Raw genomic sequence first — 21,896 nt, forward strand, 5'->3', positions numbered from 1 at the left:
TAGGCGGCGCGCGTGTGCTTGCCGCTGCGGTCGAGCGTGTGCAGGACGGCGCGGCGCGAGGCGCGGTACGCGGCGAGGAGCGCGGCCGAGGCGGCGTCCAGGTCCAGCACGTTGCCGGCGACGGAGCGCGCGAGGGGGCTGCTGCGCAGGGCGAGGCGCAGAGCCGCCGGCACGGGCGGGTTGGCTGCGTGCAGGGCGCGCGCAATGTGCAGGCTCAGACTGCCCATGCCGGTGCCGGCCTCGAAGACCTCAAACGGCGCTTCTGCGGGCCCGTCATCCTCGCCGGGCCGGGTGACGTTGATGTCGAGCAGCGAGACGATGGTGTCGGCGTCGCTAGGGTAAATCTACAGCTGGTCAATGGGAGGGGGGAGGAGGGTGCGGGCGGGAACGTACTGGCGTGGCGGACCGCTCGCTGTTGACAATGTAGCTGGCTAGGGTCGGCTCGTGGATGGCGACGGCCCGGCCCTGGTCGTCGACGGTGCGGTCGAGGATCTGCTTGCCGAGCAGGTCGGACGCGGCGACGGAGGCGCCGTACGAGAGCCGCACGCGGGTGTCGCGACGGATGGGCGGCGTGAGGTGCCATTTGGGAAACTTGGCGCCCTGCTGGCGCAGAAAGAGCACGTCAAACTCTTTGTATGTGTGGTTAGTTGCGTGGCTGGGAAGAGGCGCCGGGGGAGGGGAAAACCTTTGACTGTTCGATACGAGGATGAAAATCTCTTCCATATTGTTCTGGTGAGCGTGAGAGAGGCACGACATGAGTGCGTGGCCAGCATCATGGGTATGGTGGGCGGGTTGCTGGCAAAGGGGTGGTGAGATGAAGTCAAAGATTGCACTTGGTGAGACTCCACCACGACATCTGATGCGGATGGGTGCGAGACAGACCATGTGTGAGCCACTTCTACTTGACGTCGTCCTGTATAATTTTAGTTGACCTATTCGATTGGTTCCGTTTTCTTCTCAGGTTTCCGTTTTTCTTTCGTTGAGTATTGCATTCGTCTTTGTATCTTGTATCATTCAATGTCTGTCATCGCGAGCTACTATGTGAACAACACGCCTCATCACGTATACATAGGTAGGTCGTTTCAATATCATAAGTATTGAATTAATTTACTGGTCACATTTTTGCGATGTGTCGGATGGCTTTACAGAATCAACGCGTGATACTATTATAATATAGGTAGGTACCTACGCAAGCCGCGGGCAGGTGCCAGCAACCTGCCGGCTGCCAGCTGCCAGCTGCCAGCTGCCACTCTGCGAACAACGAGGTGAAACAAAGGAGAAGAGCAAAAACATCATGATATTTTTCATCGCTCCCCTTCATGCAGTACAGCCCGCTTCTACCATCCGCCTCTCCTATGAAGAAAAAAAATTGAAGAGAAAAAAATTATGCTATCGCTCGTAAGCCGGCCGGCCCACTGCCAGGTTGGTATCGTTTCTCGTGTCAAAACGCTTCGCGATCAAAATGTTGAGACTAATTGTACAATAGGGAATCAGGCGTCCGCTCCAATTCCATGGGTCATTCAAAAAAAAAAACGCCGTATTCAGCGCAAACGAGGAAGAAGAAACAAAAGGGAATATTGTAGTATCCTGGCCAAAATCAGATGTAGCCTATTCGAGTGCTGTTGCTCGACTGCTCGAGCGCGGTGGCCCAAGAATCCGACGGCTCCAGCTCGTGCAGCGAGGTATGGAGGTCCTCTTCAAAGTACGGATGCATCTTGACCCCGAGATGGTCCTCGAAAATGGCCACAGCCGCATCATACCGCCGACGACAACGCTTCGTCCACGGACTCAGCCGCACAGGACTGTGGTAGCAGTACGCGTTGGCCTTGGAGTCGCGTATGCGGCACAGGACCTTCATGCCCTTGAGCGTCACCCAGAGCTCCGTCGTCGCATGCTTGGTGTTGTCCGACTTTGGTTCCGTCGCGTACATGAGCTGAAGCAGAGCGTATCGAACAATCAGCACTTCGGGATCCGTCTCGCCATTCTTTTGTTCGAGCTGCTTCTGCACAACGCGGAGCTCGAGAGCAATCTTCTGCAGCCGGTCAAAGTTGATGTGGTTGTTAAAGTAGGCAAGATCGAGCCAAGCCCGGACGACGTATGGATGCCGTCTTCCGTAGATGGCTTCCAGCTCGTTGGCGAACAGCGGCGAACAGCCCCAAAGCAGCTCGGACAGGATGGCAGCGCCGTGTGTCTGCTGCACATCGTACAAGCAGTTAAAGATGACGCGCAAGGGATGGTTGCGATCCAAGTTGGTCGTCGAGTGGGCAGCAAGATACTTGCAGAGCGACGAGACGAGGCCCAAGTCGCGGTTCGCCATTCCCGTGAGCAACTCGAATATTCCTAGCGGCGAAAGCGTCTTCAGATCTTCCTCGAGCTGCTTAAATGCGTGCATGAGACTCTGGCCGCCCGTGTCGGTATCCAACGCCTCAAAGAAAAAGTTGGCCTCCAAAAGAATCTCCGAAGACCACGCACCCCACGTTTGGAGCACCGTCCAGCCAACCTGTGTGCCAACGTCGGTCTCGAACTGGCGGCACTGCAGAAAAGATTTCCGGATGTTTCCGACAAGGATTTCTTGGGCCCGCACCAATTCGGGCGTGTGGAAATAAATCGGCGGTGGCGGCGGTGTTGGTGTTCGGCAGCGGATATGCGCGGGCAGATCGCTGGGCTGTTCAAAGTCGATGAGGTCGTACTCGGTGACGCCTTTGCGCTTGAGATAGGTGCCCAGGTTCACCACCCGGCCATTACGAACGAATTCGGAAATCTTGCCCTCTGCATCGCGTTGAAACTTCATCGACAAGAGCCTCTTCACCTCGTCCTCGGTATTGTTCTTGACAAAACCCCACTGCGAAAATCGTGTCTTGTACATCTTTGGCCTGCGCATCACATTAGCACATCGCCTTCTACAATCCCGATTCTCACTTACGTTGCTTGAAAGTTGTACTTTTCCGCCATAATGGCCATGACTTCCTTGAGAGGTTTACGATCATCCAAGTACAACGAGCGAATTGTTGGCTTCTGGTGTTCCCAGACTTCGGCAGGAACCAATTCTCTACCTGGACGCAGACCGTGGCCTCGAAGCGCTGACACTGCCTGTCTCAGCGTCTGTGCTATACGTTAGCAATGGTCGACGGATTTATTCGTCAGCTATCTTACCGAAGGTCCAGGCGAGGCAATATCTGCAGTCGTGGAAGGAGTCGCCGGGGTCACCGGAGTCGCAGGTGTCTGTGGTATCGGCTCGCTGCCAGGGCTGGTGACGAGAGATTGGGTATCAATTTGAGGACGGGCTGGCGGGGGTGGCGGCTGTAGTCTCGAGCGAGGCGGCTTAGGAGGTTTGGGAGGTTTGACTGGAGCCTTTCCCTTGCTCTTGGCGGGCGAGTTGAAATCCAGTGTTATTTGATGTGTTTCCTGAATCGGCCTAGGCTTGGGCGGAACAGGCGGCTTTTCAAGCAGACTCTTTGTGAACATCCCGGGACTTTCGGGAGAGGGTTCGTGTTTGATGTTAGGAGACGACGGGGGGCGCCAGATGGAAAAGCCTGGGGTTCCCGATGTTGTTGAGCTCCCAAAAGTGCCTTGGAACGGCTTCTTCTGCGGTTGCGTCGACTGTTCTCTGCTTTGGCTGCTGAGTCGGCGGGTAAGCTGCTGCGTTGGCTCGATTGGCTGGCTGGTTTGGATCGGTGGTGTCGGTTGACTCGGTTGCGTCGACTGCGTTTGCTGGTTGAGCTGCGTCGGCTGAAAAAGCTGAGTTGGTTGACTTGATTGGTTTGGTGGAGTTGCAGCGTGTTTCCTGCTCAATTGTCGGCTGAGCTGTTGTTGAACTTGTTGTACGGTCGCAAAGCTGAACTGCTGAGGTGCTTGAGGAGCGTCATGCTGCATCTGTTGGGGGGCCTGCCGCGTTGGTTGCAGGTTTTGCTGGCGATTATTACTATCAATGTCCGGCTTGAGGAAAGTCAGAATGTTGCGCTCGACGTCGCCAAACATGTTGGAATCGGTATCCATGCTGTCGGGGTTCGGTACAGTTGTAAGCTCGCCACCAATGGGAGTCCGTGTTCTCTCCTCGGAAAACTGTGACATGGCTGGCCCAACGTGGGACCGAACGGCGCTGATATGAGGACTCGCAAGCCGCGCATGTGGGAATATGCCAAACGTCAGAAGCGGCGAACTTGACTCCATGCTGTTGATATCATGTGGGCTTGTCATTCTCGAGAGTACGTCGCCAAAAGAGCCATAGTGTGAGTCCACCGGGCTGCCGACAGGGCTCGGTCCTTGGTTGGCGTGTGCTGAACTGGTCAAACTACTAAAATATGAGGAGAAGGATGAGTTTGTTAATGATGGGTCTGTTTCAGCAGGACTCTGGGCGGTATTGATGATGGGCCTCGGCGGTAGAGGGGGCACATAGTCCTTGTGTTCGAACTGGGCGACCAAGCGTCCTACACCGCTTCCTTGAGGCTGTGCTGGAGCGATCTCGTCAAAGTCGATCAAGTCCCCTTGGTCGTGAAACGTATTTTGGTTGCGAAAATGAGAGCCGTGGCCGGTTGGGGTTGGCGTCCAATCCATCGTGTGCGCATCCATCCGATGCATATCGTCAGGCACCCGAGCGAGCTGGGATGGGGCGATGGACCCCGAATCGTATCCTGAGGAAAAGAAGTCATGTTGACTCATAGTACCATAGGCATCGAGCGAGAAGCCAGACGCCCGCACCTTGTCCGATTCATGGTCAAACATGGCCGTTCTACCTCGGTACCGGGCTCAGTACGACCCCAGGAACGGCGAGGAGGGGTGGTTGGTAATGAGGTCGGGCAATTTACTAGCCGTGGCCGATACGGTCAATTTTCGAGACGTGAAGGCATCCCTCGCGAGCCGGCGAGCCAAAGACGAGCGAGAGCAACGAGATAATTCAACGGCCAGTGTGGAGAGGCTGAACGGCGCAGCCCATGCTAGGTGCTCGGCGGTGTTGTATATGCAAGACGACAGAAGGTCGGACCCCGGCTGCGCTGGAAAGGATACTAGCGAAAGGAATTCATACAGCGACCGGGCAGTCCAGATATCTCGATGGGCGGGATAAGGCGTGGTGCAGATGCGAAGTGTGAGATTGGTCGGACCTGGCGATGAGGGCGAAGCTGTGTGAGCCAGTGGTGCTGAGTGGTGGCGCAGCAAACAGAGTGTCTGGCTTACAAGAAAAAATTGACAGGCAGAAACAGGCTGGTTCGCTATCTCGAAGCCGCTTTTGATATGGAAAAAGAAGGGATAAACCACTCAAAACGAAGCGCCGTTGGTGCCTCACCGGATAGCAGCGTGAGAGTCAGATAAGAATCAGAGACGGCGGCGGGGCGTGGAGAGGAAAGTAGTCGGTCGGAGTTGTGGGAGAGGGGGATGTAACCTGAGGCGGGCTGGGGCCACGACGATTACAGTGCCACAGAGACTGGCAACCAAGGAAGGACAGGGGACTGTGGGAAACGGTACAAGGTGAGTAGGGCTGGCAGTCGTTGCGTGTTGAAGCTGCTAACTCTGCTAACTAGGGGAGACGGACGGGGGAAGACTGCATGTGAGGGAAATGCCACTATCGGCCTGAAAGAGAAGGTGAAAAGACGCAAGCCACCACACACGAGCAGGCAGCGCCAATCACAAGAGACTGATACTGGCCCCTGGCTCGATCCCGCATCAAGACCTTCCGGGGAGGGAGGGCCAGCTCAGCTGGGGACTGGGGGCCTGTCTGGAGCCTTGTCACGACTCACTCCACCAGCTGGCCGCACGAGAAGGCATCCTTTTGGCGCCTTGTAATTCACTAGTACTAGTGGATGGGTGGCCTGGCGGGATGGGGTGGTGTGGCCGTGGCGCTGGGTTGCTTTTAGTGCTGGGTTACTGATAGTTACAGGACGGACAAAACTTGGAGCCAGGGAGCGCCACGGCGCTGTCCAAACAAGGACCGAGGAGCGGTAACAAGCATCATCAGCCAGCAACCGGAGGGCCCGACCGGGGACGCGCCTCGCTCGTCATCCGTCATCCATCACAGGACTTGTTTTTCCCCTCTTTCTCTCCCTCCTCCACTCCATTGAACAAAGGCCCGACAATGCTGCGCTGCGAGCCGCGATGGCTCCCTCGGCCGTGTGTCGGTATGATAGTTAGCCAGACGAGCCCTGAACTCGGACAAGATCCAAGATCCTGGGGGGGGGTTGCAGGGAGGGCACCGGCTCTGTGGGTACGGAGCGAGCTTGGGACACGGCCTAGTATTGTGGGCATGGCAAATGCTTTCTTGCAGGCTGCAGCTCTTCGTTGCCTTGCGTATCGCTGGCTCGCTGCCCCTCTCTCCTTGACGCCGTCATTGGCCAAGTGGCAAAGCTAGCGAGCGAAAGAGGGCTAACAGTTGCTTCATGACGGACGAAGTAGTTACAGAAGGATTTCTTCTACAGAGGTACAGACATTACCCCTCTGAAGGCTTTTCGGGAGCGTCCTTCTGGGCTTTCGGCCACCGCCACGGAGAAAATTGTGCAATTGGTCCAAGGGGAAGGGGGTGGGGCGGGAAGGATACACACGACTCAGGCTGACGAGTAGACGAAAAAGAACGCCATCAGGGCATGAAATGATGGTGGTGTGTGTTGCTGGACTTGGTGCCAAAGGCCGCTTCGGCGTTGTGGCGCCGCCCCATATGTGAGAGGGAAGCCCGTCCGTTATCCACAGGAAAGGGATAACGCATTCCTTGGTGCAATAAGCAGGTTTGGCAGAGGGCAACAAAGTCGTTGTCGTGTCAGCATCATTCGCGCCCCCGTCAGTTCCGACAACGGGTGGCAAGCAAGGTAACAGAGACAGACATTGGCGGCAGGCACAACAGACGCTGGGACCGGGCAGGGCGAGACCTGCATGTCTTGTTCTATGAATAGCACGGAGAAGCAAAAGGAAGAGAGAGAGAAGAAAGCGTGTCTTGTGGCCAAAAGTCTAAGATGGTGTGTCTCAACAGCGGACACCTCGTTGTGCAGGGTCCAATCAGTCGAATTACCCGGCCATGTGGCAGAAAAGCCACGGCGTCGACTTGGTATTTTTTTCCTGCACTTTTCTCGTTGGGATGAAGGATGGATCGGATGGAGAATCTCTTGTCTCCTGGGCACTGTGAGACTTGGTCATGATGACAGTATTTATTGGCCAAGGGGTCGAAAGCGTCGGCTTTGCACCTGTCACTGTAGCACAAGTGGCAGCGAATGCGGATGCGGGGAAAGGGTTAATGTACAACTTTGCAAGGGACCAGCCCCCTCCAATAAGGTTTTTTGTGTGAGACTTTGAAGAACCGTACGATGCGGAGCGGTTGCGAAGAAATCATGGTGGGCGTCTACGAAGCCGCGGTGACGACGATGGCGAACCAACGGCGCTGAATCATGAGTGGCAAAACGGCAAAACGGCAAAACAGACGTGATGAACTCGGACACCGAGAGCGAAGCAAGTGCTACCTATTTTCCTTTTTCGTTTCCCGGCTTAGTCTCGTTATCTCAGGTTCTGACGCGCAACTCCACTAACCTTGAAGATAAGGGCCCCATTTCAACTGGTAATTATTAAGTTGACAGGTGCGCCGGTTGTCGAGGCAAGGAAAATTTTACAAGAAAATCTTGCAAGAACTACAAATTACCCGTTCCGACAAGACGACCGGGTGACGCACGCACTAATAGCACTGCCCAGAGGGCGGCAGGGACCGAAGAAGACGCAGCAGCTGACGGCCATGCGCTGGGAAAGTCAACGTAACACTCGCTTCAACTATATTATCAGCCATTTTATAGTGTATAGCAGTGGCATAAGTGGTACTGAGCTGAGTAACTAGTTAGGTTACTCGCTGACAGGAACATGGGCAACAGGTACAGTACGAAGTTACAGCCACAGCCGGCCCGCCAAGCAAGCCCAGGGTTGACGCCACAACTCGGGTCGCTAGAACTCGGACTGGCCAGGGGCGGGTTGACTCGAGCAGCCCCTTGTCCAAGACAGTTTTGGAAACGAAAAAAGGAGTGAAATTACCAAAGCGACGTCTAGAAGCCGACGTATTTTGATGGGGCAGGCAAAGAGGCGGGCGAGGGACGATGGTCGGCGAGTCGCATCTCCGCATTATCAAGGCTTGCCGTGTATGTACGGAGAATGCTGCTCATCTGCACCAGTTGATGGTAACGGATACAAGATGTTCTTTATAATGCGACTATGGGTTTGCTTGGAACAGCGGCATTGACCACAATGGCTGTGTCATGGCACACATGTCCTGAATACTTACTCCGTACTTGGTATTCATGGTATTATAAGGCTTTGCCCCCTGCGATAGTGGTTGAGGCAGCTTCCTCTTTCGATCGCGGAGAGGGGAAGGCAAACAAGGGCCCAACACGCCGCCAAAAGGAAAGTACAAAGTTGGCACGTCAGGTCATGTCTGTTGTTCCTCCACCACAGGTCTTGTCCTAACCTAATCCTAACCCGGCGAACGGTTACTGTTCACCCCATATACTCGTGGACCGACAACCGGTTGCTGTTGGGATGAACAAGGTGTGGCGGGCGCAACTTGCTGTCGTGCACATGAATGTCGGACCGCACAAGGCGGGCGCATCCTTCTTTTTCTACCTTGCCTCGTTCCGTCCTTTGCTTTTTCTTGACTTGCCGAACCCAGCTTTTTCCTCTCATCGGTAAGCAGTTTTTGCTGCAAGGCTGCAGGAGCGCATCGCAGAAGGCGGTGGACCGCGTCGTCACAAGCAACAGTTTCAGGCTTTTCGTTGCTCTGTTTTGCCGCGTCAAGCCCCTTGCGATTTTAACTAGTTATAACTACATGAGATGCGACCAAGAGAAATCACAAATGTGGCGGGGAAAAACCGCGCCGCGCCAGCAACGCGGAAACCTCCCCCCTTCGCTTGACGTCGGCTAACACGGGGACTATTCTCCGTCTACACACCCCCCTTTGTTCCCCGCCCTGCCTCCCCGTGGAGGCAATCAATCTTTGTCCCCCGCGTTGGGGGAAAAAGCACATACATATCTCCCACCCATTTTGAGACGTAAAAGAAATACATTTCCCCATGGGGTCTGAAACGAAAGGTCAGGTTTGTCTGGGGTAACAAGTTGGGGCGACGGCGTTGCTCCGCGTCGCCTTTTCTTCAACGACCCCGCCCAAAATCAATTGTATGTTATTACTGCGACAGAGAAAGAAAAAATTGAACCTTGTCACTCGTGGTAGTCCTTGTAATCTACCACTAGTGCTAAGTAAAGTGGTCGGCGATAGCATCTCCGAAGTTTGCAAAACAGGCCAGTTTCGTAGTATGTAATGGAAATACATACGTCGACAACAAACACCAGACCGAATACGGTGTTGGCGCGTCTCAAGGTCCGAGTCAGCGATGTCTTTATAGCCCAGGACCGCTTCTTTTTTACGTGTATCCTGGAAGCCCGTCCAAAACGGCTAGCTTTCTGACTGCTGGAACCGTGGATCTGCTGTGGCGGCTGGGTTATTAATTTCCCCCTTAGCCCTCGTTCTACAGGGCACGTGTATTCATTTTCGGAAAAAAAGAAGGAAACCTCGAAAGCTGTTTTTTTTGTGAAACACGGGCTTGCATTGGGAAGGGGAAACGTCTCGGACGGGACATGTCCGGGCCGGAAAGTCGTCCTACGCGCGCCGGGCCGGTGGGCCCTCTCCCGTCCGCGAGGAACACAGCAATTCGTTTCCGTGCCGTCCTTTCTGGTTAAGACCCCTTGCCGGGGCGTGTTTTCTTTCCTTGACGCGCGGACCGAGACGGAAAGTTGAGCTGCATCGCTGCCATGGGCGGCTTGTTCCCGACCAGGGTCCCGGCTCGATCGAGCAGAATACAACATATCCTTGCAGGGATGCAAAACATCATCAATTTTCCCGAGAGACAGCGCATCGGCCGAGTCGGGAATCGTGTATTGATCTATCGTGGGCTTTTTGTCTTCTAGTTCCTACACTGTCCTCTGCACATCAAAAGCCCGAATCCAATTGCAAAAAAAAAGACGAAAAAAAAAGAAAAAGACGGCAAGTAAGGGGTAGAAAACGCGCTGGTCAATAAAACGTAATAGTACATGTTGGAACCGAAAAGAAGAGAAAGAAGAAGAGAATAAAAAAAGGTTGTAAAGAGGTTCCAATAAAAACAGAATGGTACATGTGGGAATCGTAAGTCTACAGTAAAACAAGTAAAGAAGAAAAGAAGCGCTGTCTGGTCCCAGCAAAGGCTTGACAATCGTAAAGGAAGATGGAACGGGTGTAGGGATGAGCAACAAGAAGAACAAGTGTAAAAAGGTAACAAGTGTAAGAAGAGTAATGGGTGTAAGTTTGAGCAACAAGAGGAACATGTGTAAGAAGAGTAACATGTGTAAGAGCAACACATATAACAAGTGTAGAAAAAGTGAGGGAAAAGGACAAGATCAAGGACCAGGCAGCCTACACCGTGTTCATACACACCAAGTTGGTTCATGGTCGAATCGCACAGACTGAGCGTGTCATGAAACCTCCTCGCCAGCCTCCTCTTCCCTAAAGCGAATGCCTCCGTCGACAGACACCGCGTTGGAAACCCAGGGCTCGGCCGCGACCTGGTCCAGCGTCCAGCGGTTGCGCGCGCGTCGCAGCAAGCCCTCGACGACGTGCATGGCGCCGCGCAGGCCGGCGCGCTCAAAGAGGGCCTCGTTACCCTCGTGGTCGCCGTCGTCGCCGGCGTACTCGACCCAGCGCCACTCGACGCGGGCGATGCGATGGCTGGTGCGGCTGCGCATGCGGTGGGCGTCGCTCATGCCAGGATGGGGGTCAAACGGAAGACGCGCTTCGAGGAGCGCGTACAAGAGAACGCCGAGGGACCAGGCGTCAGTAGCGCGTCCGTCGTACGGCTGGCCCATGATGACTTCGGGTGGCGCGTAATCGTCCGATCCGCAGCGGGTTTCGAGCTGCTCGCCGGGCGTAATACGACGGGACAGGCCAAAATCGGCGAGGGCAATGATCGAGTGTGTATACGTCGCCCAATTGGTGCTTGTGTTGGCCAGATCGGCCGGAGGAATGTTGACGAGAACATTTTCCAGTTTGATGTCGCGATGAACAATGTTCTGTTGATGCAAATATCGAAGGGCAGAGACGAGTTCCGCCACAATGCGGCCCATCAGAGACGATGTCAGACTCTTGCGATGGGCACTTGTCACGTCAAAGAGATCACCACCTGGACAAAAGCTCATGACCAAGATGGCACGGGTCGGCTCAATACTCCACGCTTTCAGATCGAGAAGCGATGGGTGGTGAATGGCTTGCATGATTTCCAGCTCGCGCTTGAGGCTCATCTCGACACGGTCCTCGCTAGCACCGCCCTTGGGTCCATGCTCGCACACCTTGACGGCAACAAGCGTCTTGCGATCTAGACGGCATCCAGCTGGCGTGCCTGCCAGCATCTCGGGGCCGTCGCCATCAGGAATAATCTGGCTGGTTGCGAGCATGACTCGACTAAACGTGCCGCGGCCCAGGAAGCCGACAGATCTCCAGCGGCGGTTCTTGTGATCGCTGCGACTCCGTGCCTTGAAATACTCAAACGACGGGTCCTGTGCCTTGACCGGGCTGTCCAACGAGTCTTTGGACGAGGCACTGGGAGGAGGGGTAGGGGGTTTGGTGAGGGTCGGAGTCAGTCCACGCGATGCGGCGAGATGAGACTCGCGTCGCAGCCCAGCATCTGGATGCTCGGTGCCGTCTCTTCTAGTATGAGTACCCGACACCACAACGGGTCGTTTCTGAATCGAGATGGGGTCAGGCATGTATTCGCTGACGCTTCGGTTCCTCGTGTGGTGTGGCTTCTGTGTTGCGGAAGGTGTAGGCTGCGGCGGCGCAGGTGCCGAATCTTGTAGTTGATTGATATAGGCCTTGCGCCGAGGAGAGGTAGAATTGGGCTGGGAGCTGAGGGTGATTGGATTGGACGTCATCGTTTGTCCGACAAGGTCAAGTTTGCTTCGGTACTGAGGAGGCGAGGTCGAAGCAAGACTCAGGCGCTTCCAAGGCCCTGGCGAGTCGGATGACATGAGCGGACTGGGTAACGGGGTTACGTCGCCCATGGCGTTGATGACGGGGCTGGAGATGTTGCTGCTGGAGCCATTGGAGGAAGCAAAAGCACCTGTCAAGGCGGCTTTGAGACTGGGGGTGCGCGCAAGCTGCACAGAATTGGCAGAGTTGGTCCTGTTCAGAGGGTTTCGCTGGGGCGAAAGGTTGCGGGTGTTTGGGGCCATGGCATCGCGGTAGCTGGGAAAGGATGTGACGGCAGTCGATGTTGAAATAACGTCGGTGGAAATCCTGAGCGCATTGGCCGACGCCTCGGCGGAATCTCTATGCAGGCGGAGCGGCGAGTGGGCGCGATCAATCGGGGAGGTGGCCATTTGGTAGGGCGAGGGCGGCGCCAAGTGTGAGTGTCGAGGCACGGGGATTGGCGTGGATTGAGAAGGCTCTACCGATATAGAGGGCTGCTGAGCAGCATTGAGGGCTAGCTGACCATGGCGCGGGTGGTCGGCATCGGTGTCATCGTGGGCAGGCTTTGACGATGTTGAGAGGAATGTCATAGCTCGGCGAGGGCGGCCGCCTTGTATGCCTCGGAAAAGCTTGAGGGCGGCGCGCACAGCGGCAAAGGCGAGTGTTGGGCCAGAGACGCCGAGTGAAAGAGCGAGTGGTGAAAAGCAAGAAGGGCGATGGGACGGCCAGCCGGGCGGGAGGTATGCCGGAGGCGCTGGGAGGCGCCGGGTATGGTAGAGTGCGGAAGAGGGTGTCGCGATTGCGAACGGGCGTGGCGACGAGCACGACGGCGGGCGACGACTGAAATTTGATGTGTGGGTAGAAGCAGGGATAATTGATGTCGACAGCGCCGAGGGTAATGGCGAGAATTCGAATTGGCAAGCGGCGACAGAGTGCGGACGAGGGTGATGGGCGTCGCGACGGGAGATATCGGTGGGCGAGAGATGTTCAGAGAATCAAAGCTGGCGGGTTTGACTGGTTTGGCCCGTTTGCTTGGGGGGACCGCGTGAGTCTCGGCAGGCAGGGCAGGTTGTTAAAAAGGAAGGAGCCTGGGTGCTTAGTAGATTCAACTCCACTCTCTGTAGGGCAGAGCTCAGGTATTCATGTGTACCTTGGGGAAATTACCAGGGCCAAAAGGCACTCACTGGCGCTCAAAAACTACTTGGAAGGTACCTACAGCTGCATTCTGACACCCAAGGCAAGCTCCGACAGCGGTGGTTAGCGAACTAGGTGCCTATCTATAACGAGCACAAACTCTAACACGTATGAAGCAGGGCAGACGACTCCATCAGACCAAGCATACTGTTTCTTGGGTACAAGGTCGAAAAGAAAGAATAAAAAGAATAAAAAACGACATGTCCGCCTTCTCTATCTGCAGCAATGCAGCCAAGTCTCAGCGACTTACATGCTACAGTCAGGCCATAGGTGACTGACTCCCCCGCCATTTGCTAGCGCTGAACGCCAGATGTTACGTTCCAATGCAGAAGACATGGCGTGTTCTCGACTCATTTCTCCTGGAATTGCTGTCCTGTGCATCAGACATGATGCCGCCCGGCGAGTATTTGAACATGTAGTTATGAACATATTTATCTGTTTTTATTTCGCTTCAATGCCGCTCTCACTTGCAAACTGCAGTCCACGGGCTCGGATCGTCGCATAAGAACCCCGGTACCAGGGCCCGTGACATCCCCTGCAGGGTTTCACTTCCAGCGGCTAGTGTCCCCCGAAAGCCAGCTCTACAGGGCATCCTTCCAGCAGAGGCCCTCTCCCTCGGTGCTAACCGTTTTAGGGTTGCCGATGCCCTCTGGCTAATTTTAGTGACCAACCCGACATGTCCCAGCAGCATCGTGGCCAGCATCACTCGCTGCCAGCGTCCAGCCTCCAGCTCTGTTTGCGTGCCAACCAACACAATCACTTGTGTGCTCCTTCGTTCTTCACTGTCTGGTATGTACTCTTCGCCACCCACTGTAGGTAGCATTGTCCAACCTGTCGCCTCTGGTCTCGGTCATGATTCGCTCCTGATGCTGATGAAACCGCCATCAAATATAGTTTCCCATCTCAGAGGCAAGCCATCAGATAGCCGAAGATGTGGCCCTTTTTCATCTCGCTAGAGGCTTGTAATATGTGCCACAGTCAGACAGGGCCATGCCTCCCACCAAACACGAGCTGTCAAACACGAGCTGTCAAACACGCCGTTCCACCTTGCTGCAGACCAAATGCAACGCGCCGCAGATGTGCTCCATTCAAGCGCTTCGTCCCGATGGTTCCCAGATTTTCCACTCCCAAGCGCTTCGTCCCGGTATTAATAGTTTGCAGATTTTCCACTCCCAAGCGCCAACACCGCTGATACTGTGCAGAGTCCATCGTGCGGCAGACGGCCGAGCCCCGTGAACCCAATCGACTACCCTTTGCCAGCCATACTGTAGCCAGATATACCTCATCGCATATTCGCCGCTTGCCAATTTCGCTCTGCCCCCCGGCGCAGTCCCATCTTTGCACGATTCAGTGCACATGTCGGCGCTCCCTACAATCGCCCGCAACGGCCGGCCTTCGCGCCGAGTCCACACAGTAAACGCCGACCGCGACGGAGCGGCCTCTGCCCGGCCTGCCATGATCCCGCAGCACGTCTCTAGTGCAATCCTCTGCTCCCATTGTCCGTCTTCACTCCGTTATGCCGTTAAAAAAGTCGCTTTCGGGGCCGCGTTCCGACCCTGCCGGATTAGTCGCCGGGGACTAGTTTAGAGCCCCGACCCTCCCGGCGTCGCAACGTCATCGCCACCTCTCCGCCGGTCTTAGATCAAGCTCCGCTCTTCTCAGGGCAGCTGCGATAGCGGGCTCGGCTTTACAATTTACGGATACGTAGAAAACATTCAAAACACTGGCCACTTCTCCATAAATTTGAATCGAGCACTGTGCCTATAAAGTTTCCTCTGCCTTACTCTCGATTGTCGGGCTGTCTACCTCTTCACATACCAACAACTCACACAATGGCGTCGGTTCTCAGACCAATGGCGGTGCGCATCGCACTGCCCAGACCCATGACGCTTGCCCGCCCAGTGACCAACACGATACGCCTCAGGACGCAGCCTCCCAAACAAGGTCGCCGCACCTTTGTCGCGACGACGGCCCTGCTCTCCCAAAAGAAGCCCGCGCCCTACTCGAAGCTGTGGGACAGCGCGGACCACGCCGTAGCTGATGTCAAGAGCGGCGCCACCATTCTCAGCGCCGGCTTTGGCCTTTGCGGCGTTGCTGGTATGACACCTGCCTCATCACGCTGTGGATTCACAAAACTCCTAACACGTCCAAAGAAACACTCGTCGAAGCGCTCCATCGAAGAGGCAAAGACTCGCTGCACTCTCTCGCCGCCGTCTCCAACAATGCCGGTATCGAAGGCAAGGGCGGCCTGTCGCTGCTCATTGGCAGCGGCCAGGTCAAGAAACTGACCCTGTCCTATCTCGGAAACAACAAGACATTAGAAAAGGGTTATCTGAACGGTGACATTGCGGTCGAGCTGTGCCCGCAAGGCTCGCTGGCAGAGCGCATCAGGGCCGCCGGCGCCGGCATCCCGGCCTTTTTCACCCCCACCGGTGCCCGTACGTTGCCTCCCTTTTCCGCCCCGAAATAGCAGTTCTAATTTTTTTTCCCACAGACACCCTTGTCCAGGACGGGGAGATACCGGTTCGGCTTGGTCCCGGAGGCAAGACGCTCGAGCGTGGCACCAAGCGCGAGACGCGCGACTTTGGCGGCAAGACGTTTCTCATGGAGACTTCGCTTCCCGGCGACGTGGCCATTCTGCGCGCCTACAAGGCCGACAAGGCTGGCAACTGCGTCTTTCGGTACCCTTCCCACTCCTAGCTCCCTCTCCATTCACGTGCTCGTCTAACGTTCACAAAACAGCTACACCACGAAAGCCTACGGCGTGCTCATGGCCAAGGCCGCCAAGGTGACCATTGTCGAAGCCGAGAATATCGTCGAGATTGGCGCGATCGACCCCGACGATGTGGACCTCCCGGGCATCTATGTCGACCGCGTCGTGCCCGCGACGGCCGAGAAGAAGATTGAGATTCTCACGATCCGCGAGCCCGAGACGGAGGACACGGCCGGGGCCAGCAAGAAGAGCGACCACCAGATCCGACGCGAGCGCATTGGCAAGCGCGCGTCGCAGGAGCTGCAAGAGGGCTTCTACGTCAACCTCGGCGTGGGTATTCCCACGCTCGCGGCCAACTACATCCCCGACGGACGCACCGTCTGGCTGCAGAGTGAAAACGGCATGCTCGGGATGGGGGCCTACCCCACGAAAGACGAAGTCGACGGGTATTTCTCCGTCACCTAAATATACTGCCCTCTTGACGGCTAACGCGACAACAGTGACATTGTGAATGCTGGCAAGGAAACCGTCACCATGGTGCCTGGCGCCTCGTGCTTTGACTCTGCCGAGTCGTTTGGCATGATCCGAGGCGGCCACGTTGACGTTTCGATTCTCGGCGTATGTTGGCCCCATTTCCCGAACACAGGCCGTGCTGCTTTTTTGCTAACAGGATTACTACATAGGCTCTGCAGGTCAGCGCCACGGGCGACCTCGCCAACTACATGATTCCCGGCAAGATCTTCAAGGGCATGGGCGGCGCCATGGACCTCGTCGCCAACCCGGACAATACCAAGATTGTCGTCGCGACCGAGCACGTGGCCAAGGACGGGTCGCCCAAGATTGTGCAGGACTGCAGTCTGCCGCTGACGGGTGCGCGCTGCGTCAGCACCATTATTACCGAACTTGTACGTCTGCCATTCTTGTACTCTTGTACTCTTTCTAGAGACGCTGCGCGGAAAGGTGTATCTTGACTAACCGCGACTTTTACTCTCAGTGCGTATTCCAGGTAGACCGCAAGGCCGGCGGGCTTACACTAACAGAGCTGGCGCCGGGTGTGACGGTGGATGAGATTAAGAGCAAGACGGACGCTACGTTTACTGTGTCGAAGAGCTTGAAGGAGATGGAATAATAATATGTACCGTTTTCATTTTTACATAGACAAAAAAATAGATACTGCCTCCAAGTTGGCACCCTGGTTTATATCTCTACAGGTCTGGCTCTATATCATGTACATTTTCTCCGCGAACAAATCCAACAACGTCGTCAATCTACCAAGGCTCCTACAGCTTCGCCTCCGGCGGCCGCGCAAAATTACTCCCGCCCAGCGCCGCCGCGATGTCGTCGACGGACCTGAGCAGCCACGCGCAGCCCTCATCGCCCGCCAGCCAGCGCACGCCCTCGAGCTCGGCGCCCTGCCAGCCGTCCTGCTCATACGTGCCGTCGGCAAGCGCCTTGCGCAAACCAAACACGTGCGACAGCACCTGCGGCGCAACCCCCGTCTGCGCGCGCAAACACGCCACGGCGACGACGCTCGTCAGCACCCTGCCCAGCAACCCCCCCGGCGGATCCGCCAGCAGCGCCGCGTAGTGGCTCTGCAAAATGTGCACCGGCAGGTCCGGGTGCGCGCGCGCGAGCTTGTCGTACAGCGCCGTCTCGAACGGGGCGTACACCGAGTCCCAGAGCGCTTTGCCGCGGGGCAGCGGGCTGGCGGTGCGGATCGGCGTGGTGCGCAGCGCCGCGGCGACGGACGGGTCGAGAGAGTCGTGGAACGCGTTCAGACAGTTGATGGTCCGCGGGATGCCGTTGAACGAGATGCACTTGAGCCCGACTTCGCGCATCAGCTCCGCGGCGGCGACCGGCGAGCTGCTGGTGCTGGCGACGGCGTGCAGCGCGGGGAGCGAGTCGGGCGAGTTGAGCGTAAATGTGGCAGCGGCCTTGTTGGAGTTAGCAGGAGAAGAGAAGAGGAGGGGCGGGGGGAGGTGGTACGGAGAGGACGAGCCAGGGCCGCGGCCCGAGGTTGTAAGTCCTGGCGTCGTGCGCGATCCGCAAGTACACGCCGCGGATGCCGGGCGGCGCGGGACATGGCCCCGGACGGGCGGCGGGCGCGTGGATGAGCGCCTTGAGCGCGGGCGAGAGCTTCATGGCCATGTTGCTGGAGGGGGACGTTTGGCGGCGTGGGCTGGTGTTGCGCGATCGGGACATGGGAGAAGGGGGGGGAGTGGTAGATTGGGGGATTCCCCTTTGGTAGATAATGCGGGTTTTATTTTTTGTGGTATTCGATTAGGTTCGGGGCGGTCAGTTGTCGTCGTCGTTTACATTTTTTGGTGCAGAAGGGTTGGTTTGAAGCCGCCTGGCTTGGCGAGGTATCATCCTCGGCAGCGGCCGCGGGGCGGGGCTCACTTTTGGAGGCCGAATGGCGACGGGGGTTGCCCTGATAGGACGGCGACCTGGGAATGCCGCGGACAAAGGGATCAATTGGAATAAACAAAAAGCTTGATGAAACTTTTTTGTATTGTCATGTCGACGTGGACTGTGCTGGGCTTGATTGCACGCGACTACATGGTAGTGTCTGGACATGGTTCTCAAATAGTAGTCGTTTCAACTAGGTACGCAAATAACTCGATATACATGGTTACAAAAATTCCCAATTGCATTCGTACAATAGCACACTGTGAGCATGAGTAATGCCAACCTGTCTGGCTGGCAGTTTTGGTATCGCAAACAACAAACATCATCTCTTGCGGAGCCGTGCACCTGCCCCGGACATCCTGACGGATGGCCCCTTAACGCAAAGGACAGCCGTCCGAATATACCCCCTCTTCTTGAATACATGGCCGAGATTTCTACAGCTTGGGAGCGGGTCTAGAGTTTGGCCTGTCTCAGTTGAACAAGATACGCGATGACGGGCAGCAGGAGGGCCCACCTGAGAATGCTGCTCTTCTTGCCGCGGCCGCCGAGGGTGAAGACGAGGCCGAGCCAGTAGAACAAGCCCCGCTTCGGGTTGCCGTTGCGGTCAAAGTTGGGAGCGAGCGCCGTCAGGGCCTGCGTGCGGGACAGCTCGCGCATGTCGTAGGGCATGTAGCGCATCTTGAGCAGCAGGTCGGCCCACCCGGGCACCTTGCAGATGATGCGCTCGTGGCTAAAGGCCTTGAAGGAGAAGGCGCCGTGGTAGTTGCCTTGGCCGGACGAGCCGACGCCGCCGATGGGCGTCTGGTTCATGGCGGCGTGCCAGAAGCCGTCGTTGATGGTGGCGCCGCCCGATGTGACGTTGAGGAGCACTGATGCGAGTTAGCAAGAGCTTGGGGAATGCACGCGTGACAGGTCGAGGCATTACCTTTTTCGTTTTCGGCGTCGGAGCCAAACGTGGTCAGGGACAGGGGCGTGGGGTCGACCTTGTTGGCAATGTCAATGGCCTCGTCGAGCGTGTCAAAGGGGAGAATGGACCAGATGGGGCCAAAGCTCTCCTCGACCATCATGCTGTCGTCGATGCTGTCGACCAGCACGGCCGTCGGCTCCATGATGAGCTTGTCCTCCCACATGTTGCCGCCCATGACAATCTTGCCCTTGGTATTGTCCAGCATGCGCTTGAGGCGGTTGAAGTGGTTGATGTTGACGATGCGCGACCAGTCGGGGCTCTTGTCGGCGCCGTTGGGCATAAACTTGGCGAGCAGCTTGTTGATCTCGGTGATGAACTCGTCGAGGACCGGGCGCTCAATCAGCACGTAGTTGTGCGAGAGGCAGACCTGGCCGGCGTTGAACGTCTTTTGCCACATGAGGCGCTTGGCGGCCAGCTTGATGTTGGCGTTCTTGGTGACAAAGGACGGGTTCTGGCCGCCGAGCTCGAGAATGTAGGGGGTGAGGGTCTCGGCGGCCTTTTTGGCGATGATGGTGCCGACGCCCTTGCCGCCGGTAAAGACAATCTTGTCAAACTTGTGCTCCATGATGTGCTTGGTCTCGTCGACGTTGCCGTTGACGCAGATGTAGCAGTCCGGGTCGAGGTACTCGTCAAAGATCTTCTTGAGGACCATGGCCGAGTGCGGGGACAGCTCCGAGGGCTTGAGGATGACGGTGTTGCCGGCGGCGATGGCGCCGATGACGGGGGCGAGGTTGAGCTGGAAGGGGTAGTTGAAGGCGCCGATGATGAGGATGGAGCCGTAGGGCTCGCTGCGCATCTTGGGGCCGAGGGCCCAGTACTGGATGGGGATGTCGTCGACGGACTTGTCCTTGGACCACTTGGGCACGTTGTTGGCGACGTAGACGGCCTCGTTCTTGACCCAGTCAATCTCGGAGAGCTGGGCCTCAAACTTGCACTTGCTCAGGTCCTTCATGAGGGCCTCCTCGATGAGGGCGGCGTTGTCGGCGACGCCCCAGTAGAGCTTGCGGATCTGCTGGACGCGAAAGTCGACATCCTTGGTCTTGTTGGTGCGAAAGGTGGTGCGGACCGTGTTGATGCTCGCGGTGATGTCGTCGAGGGATGTCGGCGCGTAGGCGGGGATGGCGCCCATGGTGGCGAGGCTGCGTTTGTAGGAGGGGTGGTTGTGGTTGTGGTGGTGATGGTAATGGTAATGGGACACGCGAACAGTGTCGGGTAATTGTCGCTGTCGAGATGGCGAAAGCAGTAGAATTGTTTCCAAAGCTTCCAAGAATGATGGAGATGAAGAGATAGCGGTTGAAGGGCTAAGCCTAACTGCTGGATTGCGGGGAGAGCTAGTCCTATCTATGTACGGACGAAGTGGTGGTGTTTCTGGGGAGCTTCGTACCGGCGAGCCGTGGCCGCTGGCAGATTGAGCCGAGGCCAACGGAGCTGCTTTATTTGAGTCTCCGCATCGGGCGGGCTAAACGGGCCGCCACATTTCCTCCTGCTCCTAGTCACCTAGTTTACATAACTATAGAGAACGAGAGACATGAATGCTCGATGCCAAGTTTATCCCAATTTTTGCCAAGTTTTGTAGGGCTGATGACGGGTGAACAATCTGAGCAAAAGTTTTGCTCGCATCATTGAAGCTCTCACGACCAGCACCATCTGCATTCTGATACAGACCATCACATGCAAATTGCAGATTATAGCAGCGCCCAGGAATCGCGGCAGTTATAACGCTCGTACCGTCGTACAGTGCGCTGTGGTCGCCCCGAATAAAGCGATACCAAAGTCCGCAAGCTGGTCCACATGTCCATATTACATACATATATCCATGGCATGCATTCAGATCTAGATAATAAATATTGATAAATAATCCCTTCCCTTAAATTACTTCAAGCAATGTCCATGACATCTTAGCACGTGCTGGTATAGATACTATTACCTACCCGGTGATGGTGGCTCCGGGCATATTTCATCGCTGTCTCGCCGGCATTGCGATCCGTCCCAAATCGCCGTACCATAATGCGCCGTATTCCCCACATGATTGTCCAAAACGTTTGGAAACAACTAAGCATTCATCTGGTTTGTAGTCTGATACCTCAACCCCCGAACCGCTCTGCCTACCCGGAAGAGCCACTTCCACAAGACGAACCCTCAACCTAGCGATAAAGTGATAGCTTTCTCTACCATGGAGGCTAGCATCTGCCATAGGAATTGCGGCTCAAGGCTTTCTTATTTCTTTTTGTTCTTTTTTTTTTAAAAAAAAAGCGTGGTGGGCAAGGAGAATCCGCCTTCCCATGTCGTAACATAAGTTCCGCATCGTGAGCATGTACGAAAGTAAGTGGACTATTCACTGCGCATGTTCATCTATTTTTTACCTTGAGATACTTAAATAGCTCCTTCTTCAGCGCCGCCACCCAAAATTTCGTTTGACGAGTGCAAGTTCCCCAGACTCAGCCCTATGTAGCGTCGAGGCCGCGCTCATACGAACCAATTACACCTGTAAACTTGAGGACAAGGACCAATTCATCAATTCTCTCAATTCTTTTCCAGTTTCTTTCTCTGCTTATTCCGCTTATTTAACCCCGGAACTCCCTGGATTGACTTGAAACGAGGGGCTTTGTACATGGCTAATAGCGCGCGCGTGATGATGAGCTTCACAGTGGAATGCGCCTTCGGGGCTG

General features: G+C 56.0%; 5 protein-coding genes across 5 annotated transcripts; 1 reads left to right on the forward strand and 4 right to left on the reverse strand.

Annotated features, from left to right (window-relative positions):
• Positions 1-1,597: 1,597 nt before the first annotated feature.
• On the reverse strand, positions 1,598-4,722 carry CCM_09151 (uncharacterized protein; the record flags this gene model as incomplete). The annotated part of the gene is made up of 3 exons (XM_006674285.1): positions 1,598-2,873; positions 2,924-3,102; positions 3,154-4,722. The coding sequence occupies 3 exons, from the start codon at positions 4,720-4,722 to the stop codon at positions 1,598-1,600; spliced, it is 3,024 nt and encodes a 1,007-aa protein (XP_006674348.1).
• Positions 4,723-10,455: 5,733 nt separating this feature from the next.
• On the reverse strand, positions 10,456-13,553 carry CCM_09152 (protein kinase, putative; the record flags this gene model as incomplete). Its single annotated transcript, XM_006674286.1, has 4 exons — positions 10,456-12,536; positions 12,592-12,784; positions 12,885-12,975; positions 13,456-13,553. The coding sequence occupies 4 exons, from the start codon at positions 13,551-13,553 to the stop codon at positions 10,456-10,458; spliced, it is 2,463 nt and encodes an 820-aa protein (XP_006674349.1).
• A 1,417-nt stretch (positions 13,554-14,970) lies between these two features.
• On the forward strand, positions 14,971-16,980 carry CCM_09153 (coenzyme A transferase, putative; the record flags this gene model as incomplete). The annotated part of the gene is made up of 7 exons (XM_006674287.1): positions 14,971-15,235; positions 15,292-15,576; positions 15,633-15,819; positions 15,881-16,297; positions 16,352-16,469; positions 16,535-16,756; positions 16,846-16,980. 7 exons carry the CDS (start codon positions 14,971-14,973, stop codon positions 16,978-16,980), a joined length of 1,629 nt encoding a protein of 542 aa, XP_006674350.1.
• Positions 16,981-17,131: 151 nt separating this feature from the next.
• CCM_09154 (uncharacterized protein) lies at positions 17,132-17,999 on the reverse strand (the record flags this gene model as incomplete). Its single annotated transcript, XM_006674288.1, has 2 exons — positions 17,132-17,785; positions 17,838-17,999. The coding sequence occupies 2 exons, from the start codon at positions 17,997-17,999 to the stop codon at positions 17,132-17,134; spliced, it is 816 nt and encodes a 271-aa protein (XP_006674351.1).
• A 714-nt stretch (positions 18,000-18,713) lies between these two features.
• On the reverse strand, positions 18,714-20,356 carry CCM_09155 (fatty aldehyde dehydrogenase; the record flags this gene model as incomplete). The annotated part of the gene is made up of 2 exons (XM_006674289.1): positions 18,714-19,129; positions 19,186-20,356. 2 exons carry the CDS (start codon positions 20,354-20,356, stop codon positions 18,714-18,716), a joined length of 1,587 nt encoding a protein of 528 aa, XP_006674352.1.
• Between the last annotated feature and the right edge of the window lie 1,540 nt (positions 20,357-21,896).

This window comes from Cordyceps militaris, assembly GCF_000225605.1.
Source record: "Cordyceps militaris CM01 unplaced genomic scaffold CCM_S00008, whole genome shotgun sequence".
NCBI classification, from domain to species: Eukaryota; Fungi; Ascomycota; class Sordariomycetes; order Hypocreales; family Cordycipitaceae; genus Cordyceps; species Cordyceps militaris.